Source organism: Pagrus major, chromosome 15 (assembly GCF_040436345.1).
Source record: "Pagrus major chromosome 15, Pma_NU_1.0".
Lineage (NCBI taxonomy): Eukaryota > Metazoa > Chordata > Actinopteri > Spariformes > Sparidae > Pagrus > Pagrus major.
Window position 1 is genome coordinate 14,025,521 of NC_133229.1, and position 24,411 is coordinate 14,049,931.

Below are 24,411 nucleotides of genomic sequence, written 5' to 3' on the forward strand. Positions count from 1 at the left end.
ATGCAATATACAGCAATACAGTACTTACTCAAATACCTAAAAACAACTTTGAAGTACTTGTACTTGAGTTTTTCAATTTTACACTACTTCATATTACTTCACCTCTACTACATTCCAGAAGGAAATGTTATACTTTGCACTCCACTGCATTTAAAGCTATAGTTACTAGTTACAGGGCAGCAAAAATATAGTTACTTATATATTGTTACGTATATGACATCTTTTATTTTTATTTTATGTATATTTCAATTGTGTTTTTCTACTACTGATGCTTTTAACTACTTTGTTGTGTAGGTATGGCTATGCAATATCTTAAAGATCAGTTTGCACATTATACTTTTTACACTCTTAAATGCAGCATTATATTTTACTTTGCGTTACTTTTACTTTTACTATCTCATCTGAAAACTTCTTCCATCTCTGCAGCATCCACTGAAACACACAGTGTGGATGCTCTGTGCGTCTCGTCTGTGAGTAATGTGCGTCTCTCCCGGCAGATGTCATGTCTTGGCCACTGAGGGGCGTTGTTACGGCGGTCTGACAGCTCCGGAGCGGAGCAGGGGCCCTCCTCGCATTGGACCCAGTTTGAGCAAGTTGAGCGCAGGACAGGCAGGCAGGCAGGCAGCGCTGCAGTTTGATGGGCGGAGGAAGGCAGGGCCCAAAGGCACTGCGGCCAGGAAGCGGCTCGAATTACACTGGGGGTGCTTTGGGGGGTGGGGGGGAATGACACCCACTGGAGTGAAGGAGGAGGGCAGTGTGTGGAGACGTAAGGAGGAGAAAAAACCTAGTAAACCTGACAAAGCGTCTGAGAAACAGTGCGAGGACTGTCCGCGGAAGGAGAGAAAGAGACGCGAAAGACGCTCTTTTCACCAGGGGAACGCACACTGATGGATTTTATGACATTTTGCATCGGACAACTTTCCTCCTGTACCTTTTAAACTCCGTTCCACCTCCGTAGTAGCTGCAAACTTTCCTGTTTAGTTGACAAGTGCGCTGCTCGGGAACACTGGGCATGTTCTGCACCCTGGAAGAAACTTGGTGACGGGGAGGAAAGTTTCGGGGGGACAGCGCTGCTGGTTTTCCGAGCTGTTTTTCAAGGATAACGCGTGTGAACTCGGATTTCTTTGCATGGCACCGGACTACGCTGCCAGTCGAGTTTGGAATATATCCTCCGATCTGAGCTGATGCCGGCTGATTGTGGAATAGTAAACTGAAAAAAAAGAAAGAAAAAAAAAAAGAAAAGGCAGCGCCTCGCAGATTTTTTTTTTTTTTTTTGGTGCATTGTGGAGTTGGAGACATTCCTCCCTCTGGATTCAGCTCATGCTCTCTCCTCCCTTATCTGTGCATGCCAAAACAGAGATCTCCACGATTTTATTCCTCCCTGGTAAGTATTGTCTGTTTACGTCCGAAGCTTCCTCACAATCTCATCTGTCAGGGTTTCGGCTGTCAGGACAAACAGGCTGCGTAATAGTAGAAATGCTTTGCGCTTTTTCGGTGCGTACTACTATTTTGTTTTCTCACGGCTGCAGGACGAAATGAGAACTATTTTACAACTTATAGCTGAGGTTTTTCAGACTAGAATTCACATTTGAGTCTTTCCAGAAGTATTTAAAATATGCGCAATTTTTCAAAAGTTTGTTAACTGAGATTTTCTTGAATTTACATCCAACGAAAACAACGCAGTGTGCCTCGTTTGTGTTGTTTTCTACCATCCCTCATCAGAGTTTATCCAGTGAGATCTCTCCTTGTTTATTCGAGAAGGTGAGGAGCCACGCAGCACCTTGCATCACCCCCATCAGGGCCCATTAACAAGTGTCCTGGTTATTTATTACTTTGCTTAATTTTCTACATTGCATTTATGGTGCCAATTATCCCGTGACCGCAGTTGTTTTTTCACTGCTTGGTGCCGGAGCCCTAAATCACTGAGCGGCTCCAAATGAGCCCCCATTGTGGAAAAGCCAACTGATTTGAATTTCAATAGGAATTCAATCAGTGCCAAGAAATTTCATTCAAAGCCCGCTTTTTAAATGAAGGCTGCGGTTGTCATGTGTGGAGCAAAGTCCCTCATGTGCCCAAACGTCATGTCGACAGAAACACGTTAAAGGAATAAGGTTTGCTTTTACATGAAGAAAACACATTATTATGATTCTTTAAAGCGTTTTCTGTTTAGTTAGATTAAAAAAAAAAATCTCCATTTTCTTTTTCATTCAACAGCTGCAGAATAATCAGTTTTCAGCTTTGTGCATGACACACTGAAATGATGTTAAACCAAATGGAGCTTTCTGGGCAATTCTGATCTCTATTCCTCCTGCTGAAGTTTGCAGACAGCGGTAATCCCGATGGTTGATTGGTGCACTGATTGGTTTACACTTCATCAATAATTCACGCATCTGAGCTGTAACCACGCAGATTTCTTCTCCTTTACTGCCAAAAATCACAGCGGCTCATTTGTCTGACAAAGTTAGGATGCGGGGATGAATTCATGGATTCACCCCGACAGCCTGTGCGCGTGTCCCCCTGCAGCTCCCCCTGAGGGCTGAATTAAAGATAAATCAGGTTTTTGGGCTGTCTCTCTAAAAGTCAAATTACATGTGTCTTTGCGGGTAAAACCGATCGATACGTGCAGCTGGAGCAGAAAGAGCGCAGGGAAGCGTGACTCGAGCAGCCCTCCGGAGACACTCGAGCACGTCGGAACCGCAGATGTCTGGCTAAACAGATTGGTGTGTGAGCGGCTGTGCGTTTGTGTCCCGGTATTGCAATATTGCATTTCAATTAAAGCCGCGCTGGTTTCATAATCGAGTCACGGGAATGCAATGAGAGCCCCTTACGAGCGCAGTGAACACAGATGCAGTAGCGCGGGCAACAGGTTTGGCGCATCTGTTGCGCACGGGAAGAAAAAGCGAATAGGTGCCACATTGGCTGATATCTAGTGTCAGAGATGGTTTCAAAAACACATTCAACTCACAAGTTAATGATATGTATTGTTTATGTTTAAAATAATAGAAGCAGCATGACAAAATGATACAAGAGATTATTTTCTGCATCAGACTTGTGTGAAATTATATTTGAATAAACTTTAAAAAGTCTGATCATTGAGCTCTTGAGACATCAGCCTGGTCAGACTGTGAATACTACACTGTCTCTTAATTAGTTTGTGTAAAACACATCTCAGTGCATATAATGACAGCTGAGAAGTGAAGGTAGATGCAGGGTGGTTGTGTGTCGACTGCTGCTGCCTCACAGCTTCGGTATGTCTGTGGCATGGCTTGTTTGACAGCATTTTGAAACACTGTTGTGTCTCGCCTTACTTTTTCCTGTCTCACTTTGCCAGTGAGAAGAAAAACGATGCAGAGACAAGTTCTTTAAAATCAGAATAATTGCTCCACACTAACATATTTTTTATTTTTCTCTCCTCGATGCCTTTCTCTTCTCACTTCTCTGTCTACTTCTCGTCTCATCACTCCGCCACCACTTTCCCTTCCTCTCAGCCCAGGTGATTGGGTGAATTCCACTGAGTGACAGGCCACCCCCGCAGCAGTTGATGGTTGGGCGGACCCCCTCAGATGGGATCAGTGTCCAGGGGGAGGTGGAGAAGGGGGGTATGGGGAGCGCTGGCCCCCACTAACGGGATGGCCTCATGGGCCTGGTTGCTGGCCGCCGTCCTGCTGTCCCTGCTGACCGTCAGCGTGGCCCGGCCGCCCCTCACCGCCACCAAGGAGGAGGAGGCCACTCTGGAACCTGAAGGTAAGCAGAGGAGAAAATCCTGGGAGGAGGGAAGGGTGGGAAAACCATTTGTTGGGTTTGTTTTTAGAGAGCAGGTGTAGCTTTGTCAAGGTTGTCCCCTCCCTTAAAGCTCACTTCAGAGTTGTGGTTAACTTTTGCATCCTTTCCTAGAATGCTTGTCCTTATCTAACAAAAATTTTGCCGTCGGCCTTCAGCAAAATGAGGAATATTTAGAGTTCTTCAGTTTTAACCATTTGAACAGAAAATAGGGACAAAATAACATGGGGAATTCATTTTTTGGTATGAAATTTCACTATTTCCACTGTTGCTTGTCGCTTTAGTAGTTAGAATTTGAAATTTCTTGCAGAGAAAACATTTTTTCAGCCCTTGTATCCACTAAAACATCACTAAAAATCTAACGAAGCAAACACTTTGAGTCCATGTAAGATTTTGGTGGGGGGTTAAGATAAATAAACTAAATTGAAACAACTAACCTCAGCATGGCCAGCCTCTTGTTTTCCTCACCGTCCGTGAGGCGTGTGATTCACACTTTTTTGTTTTATTTCTCTTGCCGATGTCCGTGGCATCTTAGGCTATACATGAGTGTTAAAGGCAGGTTTGTGACCCCCTGTGGGAGCACAAGGGGAGAGCTTTGAAGGAGGGTGGCGACAGTGTTTATGCTGGCATCTCTCTCGTGCCATGGAGAGAAGCACAAACAGGGAGGGAGAAATTAGGATACAGGGTTCAGGGCTTTAGTCACAACCGCCTGCGCTCATTTTTCTGCAAATTTTGTCTGCAAAGCCATATTTTTATTGGTAAAATGTTTTGAGAAACCTTTTGTGGAACATGGTATTTTATAGTGCAGACAGCTTTTGTCTTTTTCTTTTGAGGCTTCTCCATTTTCTGTCTCCAGTCTGGTCTGAGACTAGCTAATTAGAGTTGTTGTGATGGATGGTAACTCACATTCCAAAGCCTTTTGTTCCTGGGCTTTAATCAGCATGCTAATTGTAAGTTAGGCCAACAACAGAGCATCACTTTTTAAAGCTGATGCACCCCCCCCACACACGCACACACACACACACACACACACACACACTCGGTACCTTGTCTTGCCCTTTGCCCCTGAGGTCAGGTATCTCTACCTTGATGAGAGGACTCCTGAGCTCTCCTCTCCTGTTGGTGTTTTTGTTGTTCTGTCGCAGACAATTTGGCTCCAAGCCGGGGCTCGGCTCGGAGCCCCACACGGCCCCGGACGCTACGCTACATGGCCACAGAGAGGACAGAGGGAGGGAGAGTTTTCCAGAGTTACACAATCCTCCAGGAAAGGTCTAAGAGGATTTGTGCATATTTGACTTCTCCTTTAGATGGACAGATTACAGAGCGCTGGGCAGCGGTGAAGTCATGTGACTGGAGATTAAGTGGCTAGACCTGGGGGGGAAGGGGGTCACATGATGAGGGATCACAACGGGGCATAGAGAGAGAACCTGGCCTGCTTATCTGATCCCGAATCAGTTTCCAAACATTATTCTGTATGCAGCTGTGTGTGATTGAATCAGTGTGTGCGCGGCAGCTCCGGTTTGTTGTGCTCTCCTTCTGTTCGCTGCTGCTGTCACCTGTAGGGCGTAGATGTGAGGGAGACAGATTGGCTGGCCCCGCCCTCCCTGTCCTAATAACACCCCCCTACAGAGATGTTTAGGATTTCCCTCCTCCACCCCCTCTCTGGCCTGCAGCCTTGGTCACACCACTCACACTGCTGCCTGTGTGTGTGGGAGCAGTAATTGATGTAGATCCATCAGATTGCATATCAATGTTGTCTCTATAGAGCCCACGCCTGCACCCCTGGTGGCCTGGCTGCGAGTTTGTTTACCTGTGGCTGCTGTAACGGTAGAAGTAGAGCGAGCGCGCTGGTTAAGGTCTCCACAACAGGCCTATTGTTGTCCCTGTAGCCACTTCTGTATCTATGGGAGTGTTTACCTTGTCCAGTCACTCTCCGTTTGCACAGTGATTAAAATACTCTGACTGAGCTGAATAACAATGGTAGAAGGTGTGTGTGCGGGCATGTGTGCCTTTAACATTGGTATTCTCTGCTCTGCGGTGTGTTCGGGCCCCTCTTTGCATATAATGTGGAATAAGCGTGGCACCAGGCACATTGGAACGCAGGCTGGATGTGAGAGCAGTAGACAAAAGTCAGCTCATGGTTTGGCTCTACTTTCAGGGACTCCCTGCCAAAGTCTGTTCTTCAGAAAATGCTCTGATCAGCATGGAGGCGAACACTTCTAAACAGTCGAGTGGTTAAATAAATAAAGGCTGCATTATGTGTCAGGGATGAGACTTTCATGCATGATATAAAAAAGGATGAATGCTTTTCAAGAAAAGATGAGTTTTATTTCTTGGAAAGTTTCCAGGCACATCTGCAGCATAAATGCTTTCTTGGCACATTTATGCATTTATTATTAATCAAGTTTTCACCTGTATGCTCTATCCTATAGTCGGCTTATATTAAACAGAGTAGTAACTGCCTTTATTTCATTAACTTTACTGTGTGTGAAGGTGGGAATGTCAAGGAGTTGCAGGCTTATTACCTTTCTCTAACACTGCTCTATCCACACAGTAGGAGTACGGTTGTAAAAGTGTAAAAGTGTCAGCTGGCCGGTTAATGACACTGTGTGTGTGTGACTGTGGCGATGGCAATGGAAGTGAACTCCAAACAAACGCAGTGTGTCGGCCGGTGGTGCGACCAGAGGGGGCTGAATATACAGCCTCCACACAATGGCTTTTATTAGCCTGCCGTTGGCTGGTGTTAATCTTGAAGGTTTGAGTGTGTTGGTGATTGTGAGTGTGCGCTAGAGTGTGTGTGTGGACTGTTATTTGCCTTGGCGGATGTGCCAGAAAATACCTTGTCACTCCACCGTTCAATCTCACACCTGCCTGATAAGAGGCTGGGAAGAGTTGCTACCTGTGCCAGCTTGTGCCTCAGGTCGCAGTGGACGGTCCGGTGTACGGCAGAGAGGAGTCTGAGCCAGGGATGGCTAGAGTCTAGTTTCTCTATAGACAAAGAAACTAGACACATTTTATATGAAATTCTTGTCAAATTCTGTGACACTGCAGATATCCTACTATTTTCAATTAGGATGCATGTTAACTATACAACACTGCACTGACATTTGCAGTGATAGTTGCAGTGCTTGTAGGACTGTAGTTGTGGGATGAGAGATCTGAAAAGTCACAGATTTGATTCCTGCATCAGCCTTAAAGGTGCACTATGTAGTTTCGGGCAAGACATTTTAATTAGAAGAGAAAGACTTACCTAACTCTAACCCTCACTTTCACCTTCGCATCTTTTATGCCTAAACAAACTAAACAAACAAACTCAGTCACTTTTATCGAGTAAGACACAAAAGTGGCAGAAGTTGTCTCAAGTATGAATATTTGCTCCTTCTCTCTGTTTTATGTCAGTGTAAACTGAATTTCTTGGGTTGTTGACTGTTTGTTGAACAAAACAAGATATTTTAAGATGTTACCCTGAGCACTGGGAAGTTGTAATGGGCACTTTATTAACAGTTTTTTTTTAATTAATCGATAATGAAGTTAGTTGCAACCTTAGTTTATACATTCAGTTGATTTAATTCATCACCAGAGGGAATCTCTACGCTGAGGTCACAAGTTCTTCAACCTAAGAAGATTTTGCAGATAAAGGGTAGCCAGTGGGTTAAAGGGGTCGGTTGGGGTTCAGGGAATGCCTTGATGAGGGGTGAAGGGGGTGGGCCAACCGGAGGGGGCTGTTGCCATGGACGCCAGCGGGAGCCAGTTCTTGGAGCTGCTCCTTTGTCATAATAAAAAAAAAAAAGCTAAGGAGGGATTTGAATGTGAAAGGACATCAGAAAAGAGGGAGAGACAAAAACAGGGGAGAAAAGTCCTGGGATGTGACTGCGTGAGGAGGATACAGAGGAAAGAGGAGAGGAAAAAAGGAGGGATAAGAAGGGCAGCAGAGATAATGTGATTTGGCAGTGTGTGTGTGTGTGTGTGTCTGCGTGCATGCTGAGTGTGTGCCTCCAAGATGGCAGTCATTACATTTAGTCCGACTACCCCGTTGTGCAGAACGCGACAGGGAGGAGAAGGGAGAATAGACTTGCAGCCCAATGTGCCTCTCTGCAGAAGTAAACTCATGAGATCATTTATGTAGGAAAATCTCAAAACTCCGCCCTCGCCACTTTGCCAGCATCACTACTTTGCTGGACAAACAGACAGAAAGACAGACGGGCCGAGCGGACGTCAAGGGGACTTAGGCGAGAATTGCTCGCTGCATTTTGCCACAGACACTCTGCGAGACTAATTATTGTCAGCCGAGATGGTGCGATTGAGGACGAAGAGATAGCGAGGAGCGGACAGGCCGAATCTATCACACCTGATAGACACTTGTAAAAGCTGTCAGAGGGAGAGAGATGAGTTTTGAAATGGAGATGTGCTTCAGGAGAAGAGAGGTGAAATGACAGTGGTGATGGAGGGAGAGAAGAGGAGAGGCTGTTGGGTTGAAATTGAGCAAAAGTGAGACCATGTATGTGTGTGTGAGAGAGATAGAGAGGCTCCCGCCCCCTCCTGTGGTGCAGAGGGGGAGGAAACTTTGCAGAGATGAAAAATCTGCAGTGAAGTGTTTCAACTCTTCAACTCAGCATGCATCCCTGGACTCTTGTAAACTCTCTTCAAGTGAAGAAAGGTGTGTGTGTGAGTGTCTGATACATGCATTTATTAAGGTGCACCTCGATATATTTATTTTCCCAGTGTGACAAAGGCTTCTTCTTCTGTGTGTGTGTTTCTGTGACACAGGTTCCCATGAACAATCAGGCAGGTTGGAGGTGTCAACAGGTTTGGGAAGGGTCAGGGTTAGGTCAGCGGGGTCAGCAGCGGGGTGGGAGCAGGGGGTGGAGATGTGTGGGAAGGGGGAAGGAGAGGGCAAAAAGCTGGAGGGAAGGTGAAAGAGGGGAGTGAAGGCAGCAGCAACACGAGGAGAAGGAGGGGTTGATGGAGGGGGACAGATGGACACAGCAGAGATAAGACAATGATGAAGGCAGAACTAACACGTGCGTGCTTTCTTTAATCAGACGCACCATTTGGAGAGATTCCTTTCCTTTCCTTTCCTTTCCTTTCCTTTCCTTTCCTTTCCTTTCCTTTCCTTTCCTTTCCTTTCCTTTCTGTATGAGTATCATCTTTCTATGAAGCACATCAGGTCCCTCCCTTTCTCTTCAATATGCTGACAGACAGTGCAGCCTGTGTGTGTGTTTGTGTGTGTTTGAGTGTTCCAGGTGTTTCGTTGCTAAGTCAGCCTCACCGAGGGGCTTCATCATCTTGAAGTTGTCCATACCTGCCCTGCTTTGTGTCCTGGCAGTTACGCCATCTCTAAATCACGACAACCCTAAATGAAACGATAAAGGGAAAAGTAATAATGACAAAGCAAAGGCAGTGGCCTCCGGTGTAGAAAACCGTGTCGTAAAAAAGGTAGCGGAGACAGCTCCCATCAATCAGCACTGGAGCTCCACCTCTTATCAGACCACACACTCAGTCCTGGGGGGAGCAGCGAAGGAGGGGTTAATTATTTCCGGATCGAAGGAAACAGAGAGAGAGAAAAAAGACAATACAGGAACTATACCTGTGTGTCTACATGCCCAAGGGGAACGTTTAGAGGCTTGCGCACATGCCTCGACCGCTGGATTGCAGTGCAATGACTTTCCCTTCCTGTCGAGGCGAGTGTGTATGTGTGTGTGTGTATACTTTACATTTAACACACGCACAGGGCACATAATGGGGGTGGAACGTTGTTGAAAAGGTGTATTGAGGTACGGGAAAGGCTGGGAGTGCCACTGCCTCTATAATTATCACCTATCAACCATCAGTCACACAACATATACCCTCATCGCCGGCTGTCTCGTTTCCATTGTTGCAACTTTCCCCCTTAAATCTTTCTAATACCTCTCTTTCCTTCAGTTCCTTCTGAAGAGAAAACACACGCACAGATGTAGACATTTTTGTTCGACAATAAAAAGATCTTTCTAGTGTTTTCTCACCGTGGATGTACACATTTGTGCATGAATGTGTGTGTGTGAGGCAAAAGCCTCAGGGTGATTGGAATTGGCCTTGCTATATGTGGCAGAAGCCAGCTTGTATTTCAGGCAGGTTTTCCCCCTTTTGCTCAACATTCAGTCACAGTCTAGAGTTTTTGAGCACGAATGATGTAGACATGCGGTCTCAGCTACAGACACTCCGAACTCCCTCTCATATATTCGACATTCACCTCGCTCTCCCCGTGCAGTCGTACAAGTTAGGGGACATGATGTACACACATGCACTCACAGGCGGACTTGGATTGTCTCCCAGAAGTGAAGGTTTTATGCACTTTGGAATCTTGAGGAGTTTCTTGCTCCCTGCCTTGGCCGGCAGATCCTGCGCTTGGGTTGTAGATCCTCCATGGCCGTGTTCTGAAAGACAATCAAGAATCGAGAGATGGAAAACAGAAGGCTACAGCCAGGTCAAGGTTTTCGAAGCTAAGGTGTACAGTCAGAGCCGGAGAAAAGCCCAAAAACAGTAAAAAGCGCCCCCTCTCCTCCCTCTTCTCCCTTCCCCTGCCTGACAACCACTTCCGTCTTAGACCTTTCTGGCTGCTTTCCTTTCTGATGGGCAGACACGCTGGAGTTTTATTACCTTTTTTTAGGCTGCAGAGATCTGTCTGCGCTGCTCCTACTCACCCACACACACTGGCTGCTTGGTATCTATGCTAAAAGGACCGGGTGGTTGAGGAGGAGGGTGGGGCTGTCTCTCAACACATTGATGTCCAATTCTCACCTGCTCGCAAAGCATTGATTGTTTTTTTTGTTTTTTTTCTCTTCACATGCTTCTGTGGCCGTAACTGCATGCTCTTGAATCTATAAACGGCAATCACACTGCACACTTGATAACAGAACAGTGGTATTTTCTAAGGGCTACATTTCAGATGTCTGACTGGGAGTTTGTGGTAACGACAAGTTGGTGTGACGGTTTAAAAAATGGGTCTCCTCTTTTCTGTAATGCTCCTCCTGCATTAAGTTGATTTAAGTGCATCCATTGGGGGTTATGTGGTGTTTTTGTTTCTTAAACTATGGCTTGTTTCTTCCTCTCCCACCTCTCTTTCCTCCTTCTTGTGCACCCTCTTCCTCCTCCACTCTGTCCTTCGCCCCAACCCTCTTCACCCTCCTCCCCCTCCTCCCACCCCCACTCGCTCTGCAGACGCATCGAACAAATACCAAATTTCTAAGCCCACGGTGTGCTCAGTGCACCCGGGGGAGTTGCTGAAGCTGAGCTGCCCTCTGCCGCCGACGGGGACCATCACCTGGACCAAAGACGGCAGCTCTCTGGGCACCAACAACCGCACGCTGATAGAGCAGGAGGTGCTGCAGATCCGTGATGCCACGCCCAAGGATTCAGGCCTGTACACCTGCACCAGCGTGGGCAAAGACACGGTCTGCTTCATAGTGAATGTCACAGGTGAGTCAGGGAGAAGACAGGGACTTTGGACATGTAGAGATGGACAAAGCTTGGTTGAGTCCACAACGTGGCCATGGAGCAGGGTCTAGTGAGTGTGTGTGTGTACAACTCCAGCAGCGAACGACCAGATATATCAGAAAAGGGCCCAACTTTGGCATCTTTTATTATACAAATTTGTGTGTGCAAATTTGCGACTGCATGAACATTTGTGCATGCGATAGTGTATGAGTGTGTGCGAGTTGCGAAAGGGTGGCAGTAACCGTGGTTACTCTGTGCAGATGCCATCTCGTCGGGGGATGATGAGGACGATACAGAGCGATCGGAGGACACTGGGGCGGACGGAGAGCAGATAAGTGAGTATGGGAGGAACGAAAGGAGGGATGAATGAGTTAACGATGCGCTACCCTTCCTCACCAACTCCCATAGTTTAGGCACCCATGAGCAAGGCACTTTAGAAGTCTGTGGGGGGGGCACGGATCTGACCCTGTTTTGTCTCCATGATCACTTTCTCTGTCCGTTATATTGCTCTTTTTTTTTTACATCAGGATACAAGAAGAATATTAGTTTAAATTAAAAAAACATTTAAAATAAAAAAAATCAGAATATCAGAGTAAGAGTAACAGTAACAGTTTTGACATTGAGGTCAATGCTTTGTTTTAGATGCTAACCAGCTAGCCCCTGCCAAAGCTCCTGTGCTTGCAGTGTTAACAAGACCAGCACTCTCCTGGTGCGTTCCCCTTCTGGCTGCATGAGTAACTGAGCTAACTAGCTAACAGTTAGCGGTTTCTCTGCCCCTATTTGTTTGGAGTATCAATTCACCAGGTTGCCAGTTCCTACATATTGTATCTTTAAATAATCAGGTACTGATTAGTGGAGAATCCAGCAAGGTCACATTCCCCAAATACAAATACACTTAAAAAAGTCAACAACAATGGGCACAAGCAGTCACAATCCCACTGTACAAAACTCTAACATACATTTCCATTTACATAAGATAATGAGATGCAAAAAGTATATCGGAGTACAAAGTCTGGCTGATCCTTCTACAATACCACAGAGGACAACTAGATACAGAATGCATTGCAAAAGCATGAGCTCCATTCTCATACGAAAATAACCGCATTGTCCTTTCTACAGTAGCATTTGGGAAGTAAAAGGAAATCTAGGCAAAAGGTTTATAAAATTTCAGTGAAACCAGCAGATATGTCGCACCGAAGACACATGTCAAAAAGATAAAAAATGAATCAACATTTTAAAGTAAAAGAAAGTCTAAAAAAATCTTACATATGTCCTGGTCTGCACACTCCATGAACAGTCTCTACACTGGCATGTCAGAACTTATGTCTGGAATGCTGGTTGTGATAGCCAAACACTTACAAAGACTTAATCCCTAAGTGAAATAATCTACTTAGCTTTGTCACTGCTTATTAGCACAGTTCAGACTGTGCGATTATGATTAAGGAGAGAGAGCGGACGGTCTGTATTCTTTCGGGATCGGGAGGAGACAGCTGTAAGCAATGCCAAAACTCATGGCAGCGCTTCCCAGCACCCGTATCTTTGCGATTCTATATCTTAGCATTCCTGTGTAGACCTATTCTGTGAGATTGGTGTGTGTGTGTGTGCGTGTGTGCGTGTGTGTGTCTGTAGGGAATACAGAGATTCCTGACATTCCTTTAGCTAGTGTCCCTCAGGTAGTCGGGCCTCATGGAGCCAGCCAGCCAGTCAGTCAGCTGGGCTCATCCATTATGAAAGACGCCCATCTGGACCCAGTTACCCACCTGATGGGCCTGTGTGTGTGTGTGTGTGTGTGTGAGAGAGAGAAAGAGTGAGAGAGAGAGAAAGAGAAAGTTTTCCCCGAATTGTCTATGTGTTGGTGAGTATCTGGGGTAGTAATGTGTTTATGTAGCCACGTGCACACCAGCATGCGTTCGCGCACACATCGCTCGCCGATGCAAAGCCGAGGGCTTCCACATCTTGTTAAAATTCTCCACACGCATTGCGTCCCACCGTGAGCCCTCCTCCTCCACTTTTGGGTTGACTGTAATTGCCTGAAATCCATTAAATATGGGGGAGAGAGAGGAACTCAGCAAGAGGAAAAAATTTGGGGGAAAGGGAAAAGATCCAGCCATTCTGGTGGTAATAAGCTGTTTGAAAACAAAGAGAAAGCTGTTCTGGCAGTACAGTCACATTTTCTCGCTGTGTGTGTTTCTGAAAATTCAAAACCGAGATTATTATTAAAAGAAAAGGGGGGAAGAAGAGGAGAGGGGAAAAGAGGCAGAGGGGGTTGGGGGGTTTGTTGGATCGGTACCAGCACTTCTCTGAGCATGGCGTGGAGCCTTGGCCTTGGGCCGAGGACTGGAGCGAGGGAGGAGGGTGCATGTAGGCGTGGGAGGGAATGAGAGCGGAGAGTGTGGGGTGTAGCTTCATTTTTTTTTCTTCTGGAGCTCTCAGAATGGTTTGGGCATCAAGCCACGGCAAAACAGAGCATTTTGATTTGACTCTGTGTAGAAGATTGAAGAACATAAGCCGGTAGAAAAAAGCTGAAAAGGGAGCGAGTCCAGTGTTTGTCCATCATCAGCAGAGGGTGGTGTTATTGGAGGAGACGTGGAGGAGCCTCTACAGGGATCTGTGAGGGGAAGCTGTGTTAGGGGTGGTGGGGGTGGTGGTGGAGGGCAGCACTGATGTCATGATGAAGTTAAAGAGCCACGTGGAGCTTTGCATTCAGTCCTGCTGACGACTTAACTCATTGTTGTTTACATCATCCCTCATGGTCACCATGCCTCTCCTCTCCTTTAGTTAAAGTTGCATATGTCAGGATTGTCATGGAAGAATAGATAGAATAGTAATTTTACCAACATAATTAAAGTTGTGACAAAAAAGTTCAGACTGAGACATAAAGCACTCGTGCACAGCCCAGAGAGAACAGCTTTTTCTGCTGTTAATGGCAAAAATGTTCAATCTTTTTTGATGTCCTGTTATCTGCTGTTATGTTAACAACTATACGTTGAAGATTATGGCAACTGAGCTAAAATCAAGTCACATTTTGAAGGAAAAAAACAAAAGTCATATTAAAGTATGAGAAAAATGTTATAGTATGAAGATAAAGTAATTTCTAGAAAAAAGTCAAAAAGGTATAGAAAATAAAAATATAAGGTGCAAGAAAAAGTTGCAATGCAATTAAAAAAGGTTTCAACTAAAACATTTTAAAGGCCCTCAAAACCTTTGTACTTAATCTGTGCCTTGTAGTGGGTAATGCAGTTCTTCATGAGCATGCAATTTCCTGCCAAAGTTTGAACAGTTTTGGCTGTTTCCCCACATTTGAGTATTTTTATTTTCTCACTTTTTTGAAATGGGTGGGAATCAATTGGAAAAAGTTGATGTCACACATTTCTGTAAACCAACCAGGATTCAGCAGCACAAAACAAACCATGTCAGAAATGTTTGGGCTCGTGAAAAAAATGCATTGGCACAAAGCTGAAAACAAAGTTGCTTTTTTTATTGTTTTACAGGACAAACATTTTTGAAGCTGTATTTTTGAAAATCTCCCAACGTGTGACCCTGATAATCCGGTGTACAAAGTTGCCATGTCCAGCTTGCACAGATACATAGTAAAGAACAAGAAATCATTTCAACGATTGGGTCACTGTTGGATTTAGCTCTCTGGAGGAACTTAGAGAGAGAAAAAAATCTTGACTCATTCTCAGGAGTTAGATAACCTCAGCTCACCCCAGGCCAGCTTAGGATAAACAGCCATGAGTGGGGATCCGGATGCACGGGGCTTTGGGGGAGGCGGGGGCTCCTGGAGTCCACAGCAGTTGGGCGTCAGTGAGAGTTTGGCTTCATCTGGAGAGAGGTCTGAGGGTCGTCTCGTTTGAAGTGCTGCCCCTCCGGACGGAGAGCATGGGAAACAGCACCGCTCACCTTTCATGTCCCAACCTCATCCTCCAACCTGGCTGCCAGTTTGAGGTCGGAGGTCGTTTCGGAGAGACGGCCTCGCAATGGGCCAGTCTCCACCTAATCTGTCTCTGTCTGAGCAGGATAGAGTGATGACAGGGAGGGGACTGAGAGGTGAAGATGCAGGAAGAGGAGTGCAGATAGTGAGAGTGAGAAGGAAGAGGAAGAATGACTAATTATAGTTTTCTTAACATATGCATCTATTCAGGAAGGAAGAGCTCTGTTTACTGACTTTACTATCCAAGTATGCGCGACTTGTCCGGCTGTGCGTGCCAGAGAAAATGATGGGAGGTGTCTGATAGTATGCAGATTGGACAGGCGGGAAAGAGAGTGGAGGGAGGGCACTGAAAGCGGATACTCTCCTGGGATGTTAACTTATGTCTGAGGGTCATTCTGCAGCCAGTAGTGGCCTTATCTGTGGGTAGTCCCTCTGTTGCTTGTACTCCTGCTATTTGGAGAGGAAGTGATGGTGTGGAAGACCGTTTGGGTTGTTGTTTGACTTTGAGTTTCTCTTCCCCTCTGAGCCCCATCTGCTTAGGCGATCACGCTCCCAGGTGCAGAGAGAAAGGGCTGTTTGGGAGAGGGGGGGTGCTCGGAGGAAAATCCAGCTGACTGAGAAAAAGAGGGAACTAGGGAATGGACAAAACACAGGGAAGGTGACAGATTTCAGTAGGAGTAGTGGTAACAATTTGGTTGATAACATCTGGAAAAAAGTATGCATCCTTCGTTAAACGTGACATTCATTTTCTCCCCTGACGGAGCATAATGATTTTCCAAGAGGTGATAAGCATCCCTGGCCCTGCCGTCCATATCTCGCCAAGTGACAGGCAGATAAACAGGGGAGCTATGGTAATTGGAGGAAGTGGAGGGAGAGAAAAAAAGCTGCTAAGTGGAATGAGATGAAATTGAATGTGATGGTCTAGTTACCCTCTTGGCAACGCCCAGGCACATTCTCCCCTCAGAGCTGATGTTTTTTCCCCCTCTGCAACACCCCGCTGAGCCTACAGGGAAAGTGTGTGTTTTTATTTAACTGTGTGAGTGTGGAGTTCTGGGTTGTGTTAGGCAGACGGCGGGTCAGGGAGGGTGGGAGGGTGGAGGAGGGGATGTGGGGGTTGTTCAGGTTTGGCTCCTCTGCAGTCACGCTTCCATGTATATCTGCCTTTAGCCGCTCCAAGGCCCCTGAAGCCAAACTGTTAATGCTGAGGAGGACGTGATTAGGAAATCTCAACACCAACTGTTCTCTGGTCGTAGGCGCTCCGTATTGGACCTCGTCAGCAAAGATGGAGAAGAAGCTGCATGCGGTGCCAGCTGCCAACACAGTCAAGTTCCGCTGTGCTGCAGGAGGCAACCCCCGGCCCAAGCTGCGCTGGCTTAAAAACAGCAGGCCTTTCCGCCAAGAGGACCGCATGGGAGGGTATAAGGTAGGATAAACAGTCATACATCATCCTTTTTATTACAAATGTCACTACTTTCTCTTGCCTTTTACTGCTTTTTCTGAATGTATTTACACGGGACCTCAAGTCAAGCCTCCTTCTTCCAATCATTCCCCGGCTGTCCTTTCACCCCCTTTTCCACCCTTCACTGGAGAGCCGGGAGGAGAGTACACAGAGGAAACGAGGGCAGGGTTTCTGGTGTGAAATTGGAATTGCTCATCCGTGCGCCTCCTCTCACCAGGATACTTTGCAGAGCCTCTCACTGTAACTCGAAATGCTTCTTTACCCCCAACAATTAGAAACTTAAGCCCGGGACTTAAGGGTTAAATGCCCCCAGACAGTAACGTATAGAGAGAGGAGGTAGCGTCAGGGTTGAAGTGAGTTGAGAATGCTGAGGTAACTCAATCAGGGAGAACAGGTCTCACTGGCTTCGGTCGGAGACGAGTATGTGATTGTAGCATGTGATTCTGTTGTTACGAAATGTGATTCACAAACACTGTTGAGGAGCTGGTTGAAGTTTGTGCAGTTCTGCGAAAAGGAAAAAGGAAACTCACTTAAAGTTAAAACTATAAACGAACTCAGGTGCATCCCCTAATTCTTGGAAAGAGGAACAAAGCAGTGACAATTTTAGACCTCATCACTTTAATTCCACATCAGTAGCTGACTTAAATGAGTATGACTTTCTCTTCACAGTCTTGTGGTTCCAACAAAAGAGCTTTGTTTAACTTGTGAAATCACCTCTCACCTCGGTCCCGTTTTGGGAAATAAACAGCCTGAGTTGATTTATATGTGCTGAAAATACCTGATTCTGTATGTCATGGGAAAGTAAAGCTAATGTGGTAGTGTTTTATTTCCTCTTTGTGCAACAAAAAAAAAGAAGCCTGAAACCGGCTACAACGAGCCTTAATATGAAGAATTCCTCTACTGTGACGGAGTCTATTTAGATTGCAGTTTAGTTATATTTGCTTCTAAATTCCTCTCTTTGTCTCCCAAAACAAGCTGCATTCACTGTGCATGCCCGAGCCGTGCTGATAGAGTGGAATAACAGTTAAAACAGACAGTTATAAAATGAATTTATGAAAAGATCCAGTGATGCCGAACGAGTCCGAGGCCCCTGGTTAATGATTGACGCTTTATGAGGAAACACGTCTCCCTGCCAGGAAAGTTTAGGAGCAGATTATGTTGATGTAGCTGCTAATGTCGCTTCCCTTTGGCTTTCAGCGGGCTCATTACATCGGAGACAAAAAACAGCCGTGACGTGACGGAAACGATACAGTCAGGGCTGTCAGATACACTGTGGGCAGCTCATTTCTCTCTTTTTGTCAACAAATGTCGGACAAAAGCCGTACCTGAGCCCGGCCCTGTGGCATAATCTCTCCATTGTGTGAAATGTAGGCCTGTACAAGCAGAGCTACAGTCCCGCTTCTGTGTGCGGACGGAAACGCTTTTGTTAGCTCACACCTGTGGATTCCACGCAGAGGTGAAACTATTTTGGTAAATAATTATGAATAACTGTTTGCTTGAAAGTGGAAAGGTGGGGTTTACTACCCACGATAACATTGACTGACAGGAGAATTAAAGGGAAGTATGTGCGACTCTACGAGGTGGTTTTTTTTGCATTGTAAAAATGTTATCCAGTTCCGTTTTATCCAGTTCTCTATCTACTATTGAGAACCCCCAAAATGACTAAAACAAATAATAGAATCACGATATTTTCCCAGCAGTTGAGTTTATTTGCAGGAATAAAGAAAATATTCTGACGCTGTAGAGTCAGTCTGCTGGAATCAACCTGTCATCAGCCTCAATATTGTTTTCCAGCTCTCGTCCTTCACTCCTCCAACCAAATCCCCTCTGTCCTCCTCCTCACTCACCCCTACCTCTATATGTCTGTTCCTGTCTCTGTGTTTGAGTCTTTATTGGTGTTTCTGTCCACTCGTAACAAGAAACCCCTGCCTCTCCTTCACAGGTGCGTAGCCAGCACTGGACCCTGATCATGGAGAGCGTGGTACCGTCTGACAAGGGCAACTACACCTGTCTGGTGGAGAACGAGTTCGGAGCCATCAACCACACCTACACCCTGGACGTAGTGGGTCAGTACCATGCGCAAAACACACACTCAGACACTCAGAGTACACCTGTGAGGCGGACAAAGACAGAGCGGAGGGATGGAGGAGGGGGGAGGAGGGAGGAGGCAGTTCTCACAGTGAGGATGGTGTGTGTGTCTGTGTGACTGTGTGTGTGTGTTTGATTGCCCAGGTGCACTCTGGATGCAGGTGCAGGCAGAGGAGCGCTGCCAAAAATGCACATGTCAACAGTTTTAATGTCGTCTGTATTCACATAATGTTTTATTAATTTGGCTAAATCCTACTTTCATGATGGTATTATGTGTTTATGATGTCCAATTATAGTGCACATGTGACGTAGTGTGATGACAAATTGTAGTTGTTTTAACGTATTTGGTTTAATATGTTGTGCTAATCATCCATCTTAACTAAAGGCAGGCCAAAATGTACTCAAATAATTATTTTTTAAAGGGGCAGTGTGTCGTTTTGGAGAAGAAATTCAAACTTAGAATTTTAATATTTGCAATATTAATGAGGTAATAACACAAACTCGGAAATATTTATTTTTTCCATAACAGAATAAACAAGCTGTTTCAGAGGAAAATAAGGTCCCCAGAACACCGTCTGAAGTTAGAAAGGTGGCAGGGTCTGCCAGATATAAACAAAAGTAAAACAGTATGAAACTGTGTTGTCCTTAAAGGTCAGTTTGTTTATTCAGTTTATTCAGTCATGAAAACAAAGACGGTTTGTTTATTTAGTTTGTTTAGGCATTAAAAAAATCAGTCAATGAAGATCTTTCTCTTCTGATTAAAAAATGCCTTCCCCAAAAACTACATAGTGCACCTTTAAAGCTCAAAGGGTCAGTTCACCCCAAATAAAAATTGTTTTCACTGGAACGACTTTTTTATTGAAGATACATTTCCTCGAAATTGCTGACAGTGAATTCTGTGGAATATTTGGAATAGCAGTGAAAAAAACCCACATCGTTGTCCAGTTTTTCAAATGCAGTTTTCCATGATTTGAGCACCGCAGCCTTGGTTAATAAAACAGAAACTATTTGCATGGCTCAGTACCACAAGAGGTAAGTGGGACAATATGTTTTTTTGTGTGATTTGGGTGGACTGACCCTGTAAGGTCAGCGGAGGTATGATGCGGAGTTAAACTGGTAGCGGATGATCGTTTATTGTCCCTCTCTGAGGACACAGATAGCTGACCTCAGCACTATTACAGCGAGTTCAGACCCAACTCAGTCAACCCTTCACTGTGACCTTTGGAGCGCAGAAAGCAAAGAGTGTTTTTCTGCTCAGTTTGCAGAATCGATAGGCAGCGGGGCCAACAAGGGGAGAGGGATAAAGAAGCGGTAGATCAATGAGTGCATGTGTGTTTGTGTGCGAGCAACTTTGCCCTTAATTTGATGCGGGCCTGTACTCAGACCACTATACAGGCAATCAGTACGCATCAAAGTTTATCTGACACAGTTCTTCTTCTAAAGGCTGGTCAATAATCCACAGATAACCCGGGCGGACATGCAGCTGCAGCAGTTTGATAAGAGCATTTAGGGGCCACTGGTCACTCCATGCGTCAGTAGTCTGTATGTAGAATTATTCTCCTACTGACTTTATTGTCCTGAGCAGACCTACTGTAATTACATACTTCTGTTTTGATCAGCGTCTCCATGGTAATAAGGAGTATTGTTTTCATTATATCAGATGGAGATTGAATACCTGAGGGTTTCTGAGTGTAAAGGCACATGCACACAAACACACGAAGGTCCACGCGCGCGCACACACACGCTCCCCAACTCTGGCCCCCTGCTCTGCTCCCCTCTGGAGTTAGCTAAAGCTCTCCTTCAGCCTGCATATTTCTGTTTTTTTGTTCTGTTTTATTGCAGAGCAGTAAACCCCCTCCATGTCTGGCTCCGCAGCCACTGCCCCCTGCAACCTCTTGCTTCATTTTCCTCGATTATAGCGGGGTGGACAGAGGGAGGAGAGGGGAAGAAAGAGAAAAGGAGGGGAAACAGAGACAGAAAAGGCTGTTCTTATCAGTCTTTTTTTCTCCCCAAATGACCTGCAGGATCAGCTATTAAAACCAAGAGGAACCAGCCTTTTCTGGTTCAAACTGGCCTCTGGAGAAAAGGGCCGCAGTGGGACATCCACGAGCAGACACACATGTCGAGGAGACACAAATGAGGAGTCAAAACAGACGTCGGCTCTTTCAATCAGAGCTGTGGCACCCAGTGGCCATGCGGCACTTTGTTAGTTGCCCCATGCCACCCTTTGCCATGCTGCGCTCTTCCTGTGCCTCTACCCCCCCCCGACCCTTAGGGCCCTGTGTGCCAAACCGCCAGGTTACTCAGAGTTCACCCGTCTCGCATGGGACATCATGGAATGCCCTGGTCCGTCTCCTCACACTTCTTTCTTCTTCTATCCCAACACCGCGGCCATCAAATATCTCCCCTAATGACTTAATTGATAAATGGATGCAGTTTGGAAACGGGTCACTAAGTACTGGAAACATGAAAAGACACCACAGGCGCTGCTCTTTCATTTGATTTCATTCGAAATCTTACTTACGTAAACGTGTAGGTATCATCAGCAAAATATACTAAAAGGCTGAGCTTCTTTTACTCAAATCTGAGGGGCCCTGAGATGATTAAATAGAAGAATAGAAGAAAAAACAAAGACTCACAGATCTGTTTTCAGTTTTTGGGCAAATGTACCCCTTTGAGCATTAAAGACATTCAAACCATCTGAGAATTTTAAAGGCTAATCTTTTTTATTTTGCCACTTTGTTTTGTTTTGAGGTCACAAACCAAAAACATTGGAAACCACTGTTTTGATATAAAAAAAACAATTTTACTTAAACATTTAGCCAAAATGTTGCATGTAAAATCTTTATCTGAAATGAATTAAAAACATCCATCAGATTGAAAGTGAAAGGTAAAAGAATTCCCTCTGAAATAAAGTGGAGTTAAAGTTGCATAAAATGGAAATACTCAAGTAAGAGTATTTGTAGTAACTATAACTAAAATAACCAAAGGAATTTGAAGAAATAACAGTTTTGACATTTCCGTCGTCTGTGTATTGTGTTGCAGAGAAATCTGCTGAAGTTAGCATGCTAACCAGCCTGTCCCAGGCCAGGGCTCCTGTGCTAGCGGTGTAAACACTAACATTTCTTTGGTGCTCCAAGCTCCCAGTCTAGACTATTAACTGCACGGCTAACTGAGCAAACTAGCTATGCTGCCCCCTATTTGTTTGGAGTATACATTCTGGTGGCCAATTCTTACATATTACACCTTTAAGTTTAGTACTTGTAAAGTAAATGTGCTTTGTTATATTGCACCACTGGATACATTGAAACCACCTGTTTGCTTTTTCTGTCACCGTTCCCTCATTTCATGCTGCAGACAGAGAAGACAACATGGCTACATTTTCAAATCCTTCTTTCATTTTTCTTCTCCTTTCTCCCTCCTGAAGTGTACTTTTCTCGTGTGAGGTCCACGGGCCATAAAGGAGCTTCTCTGCACTTGTCCATGCCCACACACATGCACACACACAGACACACACGTGCTATTCCTTAATCTAATTTAACCAAGAATTGCTCCACAAACTTTTATTGTTTTGGGGTTTCTCCATAATCATGATGTGGCCTAATTTCCCGCGCTGCGCACTCATTCTGTCATTTGGTCTGAGTTGTCGGCTCTGCAGCGCTGAACGCCCTGGCTAACATTTGGATCAGCCGTAATGAACGTTAAAATGTGTGTTTTTTTTCTAAATGGCTGCTCCAAAAGTTGTTCGTCTTGCCAACATGACAGAGTTTTTCCTTTAGCCTGTTTTAGTAAATACATCTCATGCCAGACAGTATTCTGTTTGGTAGGTCTCACGATGAGAGCGTGACGAACTTAGAATGAAGTCGATCACCTCTTTCTGTAAGGGAAAGATTGTGAGGGTGATGAGGCCTGTGAAAGATGGAGGAGAGGAGGAGAGAGACAATAAACAAGGCAAGCCCTAGGAATGTGCAGGAGGGAGGAGGGAGATTGGGAGAGAGGAAGGAGGGGTGGGAATCATCTGATCTGACAGATTTGAGAAAGATGGAGCAGGGAGACGAGCAGGCACACAGACATATGGAAGAAGTCTCTGCCTCCTACTTCCTTCACTCTCCATCTGTTGATTCTCCCCTTCCCTCTCCCTGCTAATTCTCCCTTTCTTAGCCCTCCTTCTTAAACCCGGCCTCCACCCTCTGACCATCCCCCTGACCTTACACACACACAAATGAATTCCCTGCACCTACCTTAAGGCTTTGTTTTGGAAAGGCAATTCAGCGCCCCAGGCTGAGTGATGTCATTTTGTGTATGTGTGTGTGTGTGTGTGTGTGTGTGTGTGTGTGGTGGCAGCGGGTGGTTGCTGTCAGTGTGGGGGTTGGTGGGCTCCTCAGTGGGGTTGTGAAGGCCGGGGTAGTGTTTGAAAGGGGGCATTGTTCAACAGGTCTCGCTCTGTTTGGATTCGCAGGCCAAATGTTTGCTTGTGGAAGAATGCAGATAGCTGGTGATGTGGGGGTGCTGCGAAGGTGCTTCACTTTCCAAGACTGGCACATCATTTTGCTTTAACCCCCGCCCCGACTCAAAAGCAATACATACACCCTACTTTAGGGAAGTCCTCCTCCACCCGAGGTCCTTATCTTTTAGTGATAAACGCCTCCGTCTCTTTGTTTTGTGGGAAGTCTCTAAATGTTTCTGAGATAAGAAAGAGGCAGCGCAGTCATGATTTTTCTTGTTAGGGTTGCTGGGAAATGTTCGCGCTCACAGTACGGGAAGTTCTGCTTTTCCACAAGCATTTCACATCCTAAAATTTCAGATTTGACTGAGTCATGAACCATGTAAGTAACATCCCCCCCCTCTCAACAGAGCGGTCCCCTCACCGGCCCATTCTCCAGGCTGGCCTCCCAGCCAACACCACTGTACACGTCGGGGAGGACGCCCGCTTCGTCTGCAAGGTCTACAGCGACGCCCAACCTCACATCCAGTGGCTAAAACACATCACCCAGAACGGCAGCCGCTACGCCCCCGATGGACACCCCTATGTCCGAGTGTTGAAGGTAAATTCACACACTTCCGCTTTCTTTCCTTTTTTGCCAGTGGTTGCAGGTGTCACGGATGAATTTCGAAAGTCACATCAGGAGCTAATCATTATATTCCCTTCCCTATGAGCTGATAGGTCTTGGTGGTGATTCCTGCTCTCTCCTATGCTGCTGTCATGATGTCTGATACATTTTTTGTACATGCTCATGTCTAAGTGTGCGTGTGTGTGGATTGCAGCGTTCAGGCATTAACAGCTCGGACGTGGAGATGCTCACCCTCAACAACGTGACGGAGAAAGATGCCGGAGAGTATACCTGTAAAGTCTCCAATTATATAGGCGAGGCCAACCAGTCGGGCTGGCTCACTGTCGTCCCAGGTAACCATTGAGACCTGAACCCCACCTACTCCTCCTCTCCCCCCTGGTGTGGTTTCCTGGGATTCGTCCCCTGACCTGCTGTGCTGTGGTGGTTCTGCTGGTGGTCTCTTGGTGGTCCCTGGGGCTCATGGATACTTCTCTTCTCCTAATGTCAGACCCTTGTGTTTCAGCTGCGACCGCCATGGAAGCACTGGTCGGACCTGCATACCAGACACTGAAATTGTCACAGCTATCATCCCACTTTGCCTTCCCTTAAATCTTTCTCTCTCTCTT

The 24,411-nt window shown here is 45.8% G+C and overlaps 1 protein-coding gene across 6 annotated transcripts in view; it reads left to right on the forward strand.

Annotated features, from left to right (window-relative positions):
• The first annotated feature begins 782 nt into the window (after positions 1 to 782).
• The window catches only part of fgfr2 (fibroblast growth factor receptor 2), a 41,978-nt gene continuing 18,349 nt past the window's right edge, over positions 783 to 24,411 (forward strand). For 2 of the 6 annotated variants that reach the window (XM_073481922.1, XM_073481923.1), the window contains exons 1-8: positions 783 to 1,384; positions 3,489 to 3,744; positions 10,978 to 11,235; positions 11,514 to 11,588; positions 16,441 to 16,610; positions 18,589 to 18,712; positions 23,589 to 23,779; positions 24,000 to 24,138. In XM_073481922.1, the coding sequence (XP_073338023.1) occupies positions 3,564 to 3,744; positions 10,978 to 11,235; positions 11,514 to 11,588; positions 16,441 to 16,610; positions 18,589 to 18,712; positions 23,589 to 23,779; positions 24,000 to 24,138 (1,138 nt within the window). In that variant the 5' untranslated portion in view covers positions 783 to 1,384; positions 3,489 to 3,563. The remainder of the gene's footprint in view (positions 1,385 to 3,488; positions 3,745 to 10,977; positions 11,236 to 11,513; positions 11,589 to 16,440; positions 16,611 to 18,588; positions 18,713 to 23,588; positions 23,780 to 23,999; positions 24,139 to 24,411) is intronic. The other 4 variants (XM_073481919.1, XM_073481921.1, XM_073481920.1 and 1 more) reach the window with 3 other exon arrangements.